Here is an 11,084-nt window from a genome sequence, read left to right on the forward strand (position 1 = left end):
TTGAACTTTTTACCTTTGCGTTTTCCCAACTTTAACAAACCTCACTACTATAAAATGATTAATGCGAGTTGTATTTACCGTAGTCTTTAAATGGGACCTTGGTAAACTGGTGTTAGAGTTGAGTATCAGACTCATGATGATTGTGTGTTTGTGTTGTGTCTGCAGTGTGTACTCGGGCCACCAGTCCATCCTGATCCCCCCGGTGGAGCTGGAGTCCAACCCGGCTCTGTGGCTGCTGGCCGTGAGCCAGCTGAGGGTGCGAGACACCTTCTGCTCCTACAGCGTCATGGAGCTCTGCACCAAAGGCCTCGGCCTCCAGACCGAGGCGCTCAAGGTCAGCACCGCGCCGAATAACGACCGTTATCTGCTGCAGCCGTCGCTCTCTTCAGACAGTCAAAAAAAAAAAAAGGTTTTCCAGAGGGACGCAGCAAACTGAGCTCCTGATCCAGGTCATGGCTCCGGGTTCACTCCAGGTTTCTGTAGGAACATCTGCAGGTGGTTCCCACATTAACCTTTTATGGAGCAAAGAACCACATGTGGTTACTTCATCCCATTGGTCGTCTCAGGCATGTGGTTTTCATTCAGCCAATCAGAGAAGATCGAGGAAATCTTTGGTTGATTAGACATTTTTTGTTTCTTTTTTTTTTTAATTATTTTCCCCCATAAATAAGTTTTTTTTTTTATATACACATTAACAAGAACCCAACATATTTTACTTTCCATTTCACACAGAGCGCCACACTGTACACCACACGGTAGGCCCCGCCCCTATCGCTGCTGAGCCAATCACGAGGCTGCATTTTGCAGAAGTTCCTCGCAATCGGCCGAGAGTCTATTTAGTCCTCAGGTGAAATCCAGTAGCAGGCTGCTTTATTATAAATGATAATATTTAAACCTTTGCATTATGTGAACAGCTTAATATTGAATGCAGAATGATGATAATGATGTATATTTATAAATATCACTAGGCCCGAGTTTAATATAGAACATATAGAGTGAGTAGGGGTCTCTACTTAATCTCTCCATCAGTTTGAAGACCTCTGAGTCTATTTATTTTATTTATTTCAGTGAGTGGATATAAAGGGTTAATCTGAACGGTTACTCATTAGTTCTTCTTTTCATGATTAGTGTTTCTAAAGTGACCCATTAATGGCAACAACCTCCAGACTGAAGGGTGAAGCCTTTGTGCACAGATGTTAAGACTGCGTCGTAACCAGCCGGTGACTTTCCTGATGTTTCAGTAGTTCCTTAATCCGTATCTAATTTAATCAGGATTAAAGATCATAAAAGTGATCCAACCTCCAGAAAACAAAAATACGAGGTGAGTCTCTGCCGCGATAAACGCTCTATCGGGATCCTCTAAGTTTCACCTTTATCCAAACTCCAGATTAACCCACAGCCTCTAACTGACTCCAGCCGTCCTCTGCAGGAGACGTCCGTCCTCGTCGGTAATGAACTCCGTCTCCGTCTGCTCAGCCTGAGGCCGAGTCTGAGCGCTGCAGCCGCAGACGCCAGCGCCTCTGATTGGTCGAGCACGGAGTTAATTTTAGTGATTATCTGTCTTTAAGTTTCCATGGAGACTGAGGGCTTCACAGCCGACAGAGGAATCAAACGTTTCACAGGAGCAGCGTCTTAACTCCCTTAAAAGCTTTTATTTACAGGCGGTGTCAGAGGTGGTGTTTACGCTCCGCTGATGGAGGAAGAGGCAGGAACGTTGAACCTTTTGGTTTGTTATCGATCGTCCCTCCTCGTGTCTCTGTTCCAGGCTCGAGGTCTGGATCTGTCCCGGGTCCGGGCCTGCGTGGTGGTGGCGGAGGAGAGGCCCCGGATGTCGCTCACGCACTCCTTCTCCAAGCTCTTCAAAGACCTCGGCCTCCACCCGCGCTCCGTCAGCACGGCCTTCGGCTGCAGGGTCAACCTGGCTATTTGCCTGCAGGTGAGAACCGTGGACCGGGGGGGAGCAGCTCCTCTGATGTGAAGCCAAAGCGAGTAGAGCTCCCCCTGGTGGCTGGAGGCTGCAGTGTAGGTCATAAGCTCCGCCTCCTCCATGTTAGTGGGCGGGACAAACTAAAACAGTCAAATACACTCTCAGCAGATTTTAAATGGAACAATACTGGTTGAATATTGCACATATTGATTTTTATTACTTATTATATATAAAGTAAATCTTATAAATATATCTAGAGCTGTAACTTATTTACCTCCACAACTATTATCTGTTAATAATGACGGTTATATTTACTATATCGTATATTAAATCCACTGAATATTAATATATGTATGTGTATATATGTAACGACTGTTGTAATATAAATTTCTATAACTATTATTTATTAGTAATTGACATTATATTTATAATAATGAAGCTGACTGATTGATTATATATCAACACATTCTGCATATTTAATCCATTCATTATAAATGGGGACATGCAATATTGCAATATAAGGTGATATAAGGGGACAGGAGTTAATTTATTGAGTTTAAACTACTTCCTGCTCCTTTTTGAACTGATCTTTGAATATTCTTTATTTTTTTACTTTTTATTTTTGTTGGAAACAAATAAACATTCATTAATTCATTCTTTCATTTTGTTCTAATTGTGAACTTGTCTTGAATCTTTGACTTTTATAGTCATAAAGATAAAATTAGATGCTTTTATTTATTTTACTATGGGGAAATTCACGTTGTTAGCAGCAGCGCTACAAAAACATTCAACACTCACATAAACAGTGCACGTATAGACAAACTATGTATGGGGGAAAAAATATGATATATTATAAATAAGGTCGAATACAAATAAGATACAAAAAATAAGCGTAAAAATTGAGCTTACAGACTCGATGTAGCTCCACCTCTAATCCTCCGTCTCTCCCATGTGTGATTGTCTGCAGGGAACCTCTGGACCAGACCCCACCACCGTGTACGTGGACATGCGAGCGCTGCGTCACGACAGGTATTAACACTCAGCCACTCAGAGCCGCCTCCTTTCACCTCCCTTCACTGTGTAAACGCTCTGACACGTGTGTGTGTGTGTGTGTTGCAGGGTTCGGTTGGTGGAGAGAGGTTCTCCTCACAGTCTGCCCTTAATGGAGTCCGGGAAGGTGAGTGTCCATTCACATTCACGTTCACATTCACCTCCTAACGTCTCCACCTCCACCTGATTCAAGGCTTCCTGTGCAAAACGAAGGGCAAATAAAAAAAACAATTACACAAGACTCTTACACAAGAGCTGTCAGAATACGACACAGAGTGAACGACAGCATGAAGCCGCGGCTATTTTCCGCCTTCCACCGCGTGTCCTCCCACATCCAGTGAGTCAAAGCAGACAGCAGGTTTGCCTTCAATCGCTCGCCCTCGCGTTCTGTCTGTTTACGTGTGGGTGAGTGTTTCCATGTTCTTCCCGCGTCTTTTTAAGATTATTAGACAACGTTTGCACCATCTTTCAGATTCACTCCGAAACTAAACCGATTAACTTCTCTCTCGTAGCCTTGAATCCAGATCAACTTCCCTCAAAGCAAAGTTCATCTGGTCGCTGAAGTTAGTTAGTTCACGACTAAACTCCTCTGATTGGCTGGTGTTTTATATTCTGTATATTCTATATATTCTATATATGGTTCCTGCTGCTCCTCCGTTTCACTTTAAATCCACTGAGGTCAGCGCAGACAGAAAACCGAGCACATCTTGATCTGGAAATAGTCGGGCCGGTAAAAGAAAAGGCTGCAGGAGAATAAGGTGACACATTCAGTGCGTTTATTTTTGGAGCTAATTTAAAAAAAAAAAAAACAAGCAGCGGGGAGTCCTGGTGCTTTTAAAGGACCCACAGCTGTGGGACTGGAAACTGGTGGTTTAACTTATGCAGAGGGAGAAACTGAACTGGATTTAACTTTAATAAACATGTAGAGGACAAATTGTGTCGCTTGTACTAAAGTAGCTGGAAAAGTCTTGTGTCATGTATTCAATACGAGCTACGATGAAATAACTGAAGCTGCTGTGGTGACGTCACATTAATGTGGATTAAAAATGGGATGTGACTTATGTCCATACGTAGTGTGTATCAGTTGTGTGTCTTTTCTCCTCTAAAAGTGTTGAACTGATATAAAAACTCAGCTCCGTGTTCAGTTTTTTTTTTTTTTCCTCAGTAAAACCTGAGACACAAATTACCCGTCAGTCACGTCTCAGATTTGACAAATGGTCCTCGGCTAAAAAACAACCAGCTCCTCCTGCCGCTTTAAATCCAGCAGCAGATTATATTGTTCTCTCTGGAAGCACTTACTTCAGTTTCATTACAGATGTGTCAGCGAGGTCAGCGGGACGACCACGTCTCTGCTCCGGTTCATTTATTCCACTCGCTGACGTGAAACACAGTCGCACACACGTGGGTTTCTGTGCTTAAATCAAGTGTTTGAAGACGTTTAAAGAGACGAAAAAAGGACTTAAATCTGTCATGTAGCCGCACTAGCAGCACAGCGTTAGCATCAGTCGCCTCCTCAGGGATCTGGGTCTAAATGACTTTGAGGATCCACTGATGGTTCCTGGTCTTGCTTTTCTAATCAACCCAACAACTTCCACATGTCTTTCAAGTCAGAATTTTAATCACCAGCGTCGGTGAAGTCGGATCTCCATCTGTAAAAGTCAGATTCATCGGCCCCGTGTTAGCGCTGACTGCTAATGTTGGAATCTGGGGACATTTTAAAATATTATCAAGATGAAATGAAGGAACAAGGACAATTATTATTATTATAGGACAATTTATTTTTAAATATTTATTCATATTTAAACATATTTATGTCTAAAATGTCAACAGCAGCACGACCGGTTACCGTAATACAGGCATGTCAAACATACGGCCCGCGGGCCGGACCCGGCCCGTTGTTTCATTTAATCCGGCCCGGCATAAATTTCTGAGTATGTCAAAAAAAGAAGCGAGTCTCTAGCTAATTTCTATTAAAAGTTGTTATTTTTTAAAATAAATACAAACCAAATGCTCCCTCCGGCCGCTAGAGGGCAGTAAATGTGTAAAAGCGCTCACGTCAAGCATGCGGCACTGACACGAGTTAGTCACAGGAAATAAACATTCGCAACGTGATGTGTCCAAGTAAAAATAAACCGGCAATCTTGCTTCACCATTCACCACTACTAAACAAGTTATCGGTCAACACACCCTTCCCAAAATGGCACTGTCAAAAAAAAGAAGAGTGGACACGGAGTGCAGAGTTTTCCAGGAGAAATGGACCGAGAAGTATTTATTCACAGAAGTGAATGCAAAACCAGTGTGCCTGGTATGTAATCAGCAAGTTGCAGTGTTCAAAGAGTTTAATATTCGGCGCCACTCATCATAAAGACAAGTATGTCATATTAAAGACAATTAATATTGTGCAGTATATTCTCAGCCTCAGTAGGCCCAGCCTAGTAGTTTGATCTGATGTAGTCTAATCCTATTGCCCATGCACTGCTATAACTTTTTTATTTATTTATTAATTTTATTTTATTTTGTATTTCTTTTTTCATTTATTTCAAAGCAGTATGACAATTAAGGCGAAAATATATTTTTTATAGCTCCCACTTGAGTTTTGTTTAGTGTGGTGAGTTGGTTCAGGTGTAAAACTGCATTCACTCAACTGTTAAAATAAACCAGTTGTTAACACATTCACGGCCAAACATGAAAAATCATTTTTTCCCATTGGTTTTGAATAAATGTGTTGTGCTTAGAAAAGATCCCTTGTCATCCGTGATTATAATATGTAGGGTAGGCTACAAATGTAGGCTGAATGATAAAGCATAGTACTGAAAAACAAAGCTAAATATTGGGAGTTGACATTCTTTTGCTGATCCGGCCCACCTGAGAACAGAAAGTCTGGATCCGGCCCCAGAGCCAAACTGAGTTTGACATGCCTGCCGTAATAACTGTAGTGTGCGCGCAACATTTTTTTTTTTTTTTTTTCATTCATAAAAAGCTAAAACTGGGGACATTTTCGGGGACGGCTTTAAACGGGGGGACAGGTCATCCAAAACGGGGACTGTCCCCAGAAATCGTGGATGTCTGGTCACCCTAAAAAAAACCCCAAACAACTGACACAAGTTTCACGGCGTAAAACAAAGCGTAGAAACAGCTGTATTCAGTATGAACTGGTACATCACTCAGCTCCACATAGAATTCATGCTGTGGATCAGATCCCGTCCACAGATGAAGAGGACGACTTGGAAGCCGTAAAACTAACAGATCTTTTCTCGGAGCGCGATGACTTGTCCTCTTCCCCCACGCTGACACACAAAGACACGAAGGACGTCACGTTTCAGCTCCGTCCGCTCTGACTCAGCGTATGTGGGAGGAGGACGGAGGAAACAGTCGTCTCACGCTTCTCCTTCACATTAAACGCGTTCTAACCCTGGTTAATTGTTCATTCATTCATTCTTTCTTTCTTTTCCAGATCTTGCCTGGAGTTCGTATCATCATCGCCAACCCAGAAACCAAGGGGCCGCTGGGAGACTCGCATCTCGGAGAGGTTCTTTGATTTAAAACGTTTTCACTAAAGATAAATTCATTGATAAACGATTTTCTATTCATTAATTAAATAATAAACAGAACTTCTTCTGTTAAACTTTATATTATATATTTTAACACGTCTAATGATATGTATGAATCTTATTTAGTGTCTGTTTAAACCACAGGTGTCAAACATAAGGCCCGTGGGCCTAAAGCGTCCCACTGGAGGGTCCAATCTGGTCCACAGTGTGAATTTACAGAGTGGAAATTACATGACTTCTGTCTGTAATTTATTCACTGTTTAGTCAGAGAAGTGGAGAGAAGACAAAACTAAGACCCAGAACTAAACAGGAGACATCAATGAGCCCGAATGACACTTATTTTTCTTAAGAAATTAAAATGGGACCTAATTTAATTGTCCTTCTTTGCACTAAAACAAACAGAGCTGTAGTTACTTATAGCTTTAGATCAGACTGGTCTGCGTGTAGAGCTAAAATGATTTAAACCTGGTTTAAACCAACAATTTAATGACATCACTCACTTTAAACGTGATGAGCCTCAGGTTTAACAGTCTCGCTTCTGTCTCCTGCAGATCTGGGTCCACAGCGCTCACAACGGCAGCGGCTACTACAGCGGTTACGGCGAGGAGGTCCTGCAGTCGGACCACTTCAACTCCAGGCTCAGCTTCGGAGACACCCAGACGGTCTGGGCCCGGACCGGCTACCTGGGCTTCCTCCGCCGCACCGAGCTCACCGACGCCAACGGAGGTTCCCGTCCTCTCCCTCTCCGTCCCTCTCTGTCCCTCTCTGTCTCTTCATGTTTGATAATGTGGCTTTGGGACTGAACCAGCTTCTGTATGTGTTGCAGAGAGACACGACGCCCTGTTCGTGGTGGGGGCTCTGGAGGAGGCCATGGAGCTGCGGGGGATGAGGTACCACCCCATCGACATCGAGACGTCCGTCATCCGCGCACACAAGAGCATCATGGAGTGGTGGGTGACTTTTTTTGTAATATACAGAGAAATAGTCCCCGTGTCCACACACGAGGACATTCTTAAGATCCTCCTAATCCCAAATACCTTGATGTGATCAACTCTGCAGCGCGGTCTTCCCCTGGACCAACCTGCTGGTGGTGGTGGTGGAGCTGGAGGGCTCCGAGCAGGAGGCCCTGGACCTGGTTCCCATGGTGACCAAGGCGGTGCTGGAGGAGCACTACCTGATCGTGGGCGTCGTCGTGGTGACGGACATCGGCGTCATCCCCATCAACTCGCGCGGCGAGAAACAGCGCATGCACCTCCGCGACGGCTTCCTGCAAGACCAGCTGGACCCCATCTACGTGGCCTACAACATGTAGCCTGAGTGAGTGTGTGTGCGTGCGTGCGTGTGTGTGTGTGTGTGTGTGTGTGTGTGTGTAGGAGGGGGGAGGAGAGAGAGCGAGCATGGACGCCGTGCATATCGCCGTTGTTGTTCCTTCATTTCCCCCCAAAAATCAAGATGTACTGTATTTTTGAACCTGCATATGGTGAAGTCTTAAGTCGTCCGTTTTCTTTAAAGTCGTGTTGTGCCGGTTGGTTGGTTGATTGATTGATTGACTGATTGATTGATTGATTGCTCAGTGGTGTTGCGACCATTTTTACACCCCCCACTTAAATCTCATGACGCTGCCGGGGGCTCGTCCCTGCAGAAAGACTTTTGGGAACACTGTGCCGGCTCCATCCAGTCGGAGGCTTCAGGAGGTCAGAGGAGAAACTAGAGGCCGCGCGTCTGTCGTCACGTTGTCGTTTCTGGTCGATTCAAAAAAAAAAAAAACCCCCGTGAAAGACGTGTGGTGTTATTTGGACTAGAGGAGGAGGGGGAAGGGGGGGAGGGGGGGGCGCCAGGTTACTGTAAAAATATAAATACTGTACATAGACATAATAATCTATATGGAGAGGTACCTAAAACACGATGAGGTGTAGTAGCCCCCTATATGCAGCTCTCTCCACCCGCACCCTGTGTGTGTGTGTGTGTGTGTGTGTGTGTGTGTGTGTGTGTGTGTGTGTGTGTGTGTTTGTGTCTCCGTCTGCTCATCCGTCTGTGTTCAAGTGCAACGGGGACGACGTTCGGTGCGGTTTTAACCTGTGAATCAATCAAAGACGAGACATTTTAAACTGCACGGAAGAAAATAAAAAAAAGTGTCTGAACTCCCACTGGGAACAAAGCGGACGGGTCTCCTGGAGGAGGGAGGGTGGACGGGGTGGGGACGGGGGGCAGCTTTCTTTTTCCATCGTAGCTTCAAAAAAAACAAAACAAACAAAACAAAAAAAAGAAAACACCCAAAGCCTCTCATCAAGTGCACTGTGTGAATATAACAGAGATGTATTATTTAAAGGGACGCACCAGAGGGAACGACTGGAAACTGTTTTTAACATCGGACCAGAGTCTGAGACAAAAAAGACGCAACTGCAGCAACATGTGGAGACGAAGGGACGTCTTTAGAAAAGCTCCCACTGCAGCAATAATCCCTGAAGGATGTTCTTTACCGCACAGATTCACCTTCGGCTCCTCACACATCTTTTTAAACTCTTTTTTTTTGGTATTTCTTTAACCCTTTAACATTCCTCTGGGTCTTATAAGGGGCAGTAGTAGCTTTCTGAACCAATCAGCTCTGTACACGAGTTGTGTTCATTTTCTTCTGATTTCATTCAGGTGAACCCAACGACTTCTTATTTTATAAATGTGTTACTTTGATTCCTCAAAAACAAAACCACTTAGACAGATTCTGACTTTTTTGTTAGAAACTTCAGAGCCTTGTTTTTCAAAAGAGACCAAGACCACGAACGAGCTTCAAAATGTTCATGAGCAGCATTTAATTTACTTTGGCTGTGTCCTAAAATAGGTGGAGTCTGGCGCCATCTAGTGGACTGGAAACACACACACATTTCCTCCTTAGGTAAATGTTCAGTTTGATGTTGAAAGGTGGTTTTATTTAACCTGTTATTTAACCTGGACCACTGACTGCATTGCCAAAATATTAGGAACATGTGTGAGTCTTCGTCCAAGCCACAGCTTAATACCAGGACCTTCACAAAAACATCACGATGTGAAAAAGTCTCCTGACAAAAACTACACCGGCCTAAAACACGTCATCTTCTTACTTCAAATTCAATTAAAATAAATTCCCAGGTTTATGTGTCAGGTGCTTTATGTTTGTTTGAAGTAGCTCTTTAGATAAATGTACCAAATAAAGAATTTAAAAAAGAGAGAGACTTTAAACTGAGTTTTACTAACCTTCAACTTTAGCTGCTTTGCAGTAAAACGCGTCCGACTGAGTCACTTTGATTAAATAAAAATGAGAATTATCTCCAACCACTGTTTGTTTCTGCTGTGACTCCGGTAAAAATCGTCCTCTGGTGCGAACCGAGAGTAAATAAGACTTTAAATAGATAAAGAATAGAGACGTTTATTAAAAGGTTGAACAGATGTTTGGGAGCTGGAGAAAAAAAAAAAAAAAAAAAAGCTTTTTATCCAGAGTTGATGTTATTTAACCGAGAGGTTCATGAGGCTTCCTGGAGTCCCGGGCGTCACGTCACCTCGTCTTCTTCTTCTTCTTCATCCTCATCTTCGTCTGCTGCTTCTTCATCTTCTTCTTCTTCTTCTTCTTCTTCGTTCTCTCATTGTGTTTGTTCAGAGGAGAAAAACAACCTTTATGCATATCAGACGTTGCTTAGCGCTTGTTTGGCTCATTTAGCAGTTTGGGTTTGTTGGTAGCAGCGTAGCGGTCATGTTGCAGTCCCTGACACAGAGTGTGTGTCTGTGTGTGTGTGTGTCTGTGCGTGTGTGTGTGTGTGTGTGTTTGGAGGATGCTGATCAAGAAGGAAATCCCATCAGGAACTCGGAAGGACTCGTCTGTGGGTGGGGGCTGGATGGGGGAGGGAGGGGGGGAAGGGGGGAGGGAGAGAGACTGCATGGAGTGTGTGTGTCTGAGTGTGTGTATATTGTATGTAAATAGTGTTGATTTTGTACGGTTACAAGTGTGTGTGAATTGTTTTGTACACATGATGATGATGATAAAAAAAAAAAGATTAAATGACACTTTTATAAGAGCCTGCTCCTGGCTCACGTCACACTATACAGTGCAATAAAGTGCTTTGATTGGCTAAAACTCAGACTGCTCCTTTTGCTCTTTGTGTGGCTGCTTCTTATAACACGTTTAATGTTGTATCCCGGTTTATTATGAAGAAAATGGTTTAAATAAGTGAATCTCGTTTGCTGCCAGATATTTAAGGCTCGTCTGTAGCTGGGAAAAGTCCCAGAGCATCTTTAAAGGGACAAAAATGTCTACTTAAACCTGAAAAGATACTTGAAAGAAACTGTTTTGGAGGCACAAGAGGAGACCTACACCATATTAGAAAGGTGGTCATAATGTTGTGGCGGACTGGTGTGTGATCCGTCCAAACGTGTTGTTTTTTGTAAGGAAAACTACTTAAATACATGAACACACCTGGTGATGATGATAATGATGATGATTCAGATCACAGCGCCTAGCAAATAGAGCTCCCCCTGGTGGCTGGAGGCCGCAGTACAGGCCATAAGCTCCACCTCCTCCATGTTAGTGG

General features: G+C 43.6%; 1 protein-coding gene across 3 annotated transcripts in view; it reads left to right on the forward strand.

Moving 5' to 3' along the window:
* The window catches only part of LOC124995398 (disco-interacting protein 2 homolog C-like), a 60,113-nt gene extending 49,479 nt beyond the window's left edge, over positions 1-10,634 (forward strand). For all 3 annotated transcript variants that reach the window (XM_047567699.1, XM_047567697.1, XM_047567698.1), the window contains 8 exons: positions 166-334; positions 1,766-1,936; positions 2,895-2,956; positions 3,047-3,104; positions 6,432-6,506; positions 7,080-7,254; positions 7,355-7,478; positions 7,588-10,634. In XM_047567699.1, coding sequence (XP_047423655.1) covers positions 166-334; positions 1,766-1,936; positions 2,895-2,956; positions 3,047-3,104; positions 6,432-6,506; positions 7,080-7,254; positions 7,355-7,478; positions 7,588-7,840 — 1,087 coding nt within the window. In that variant the 3' untranslated portion in view covers positions 7,841-10,634. The remainder of the gene's footprint in view (positions 1-165; positions 335-1,765; positions 1,937-2,894; positions 2,957-3,046; positions 3,105-6,431; positions 6,507-7,079; positions 7,255-7,354; positions 7,479-7,587) is intronic.
* Positions 10,635-11,084: the final 450 nt, after the last annotated feature.

The sequence above is a fragment of the Mugil cephalus genome, chromosome 18, assembly GCF_022458985.1.
Source record: "Mugil cephalus isolate CIBA_MC_2020 chromosome 18, CIBA_Mcephalus_1.1, whole genome shotgun sequence".
Classification (NCBI taxonomy): domain Eukaryota; kingdom Metazoa; phylum Chordata; class Actinopteri; order Mugiliformes; family Mugilidae; genus Mugil; species Mugil cephalus.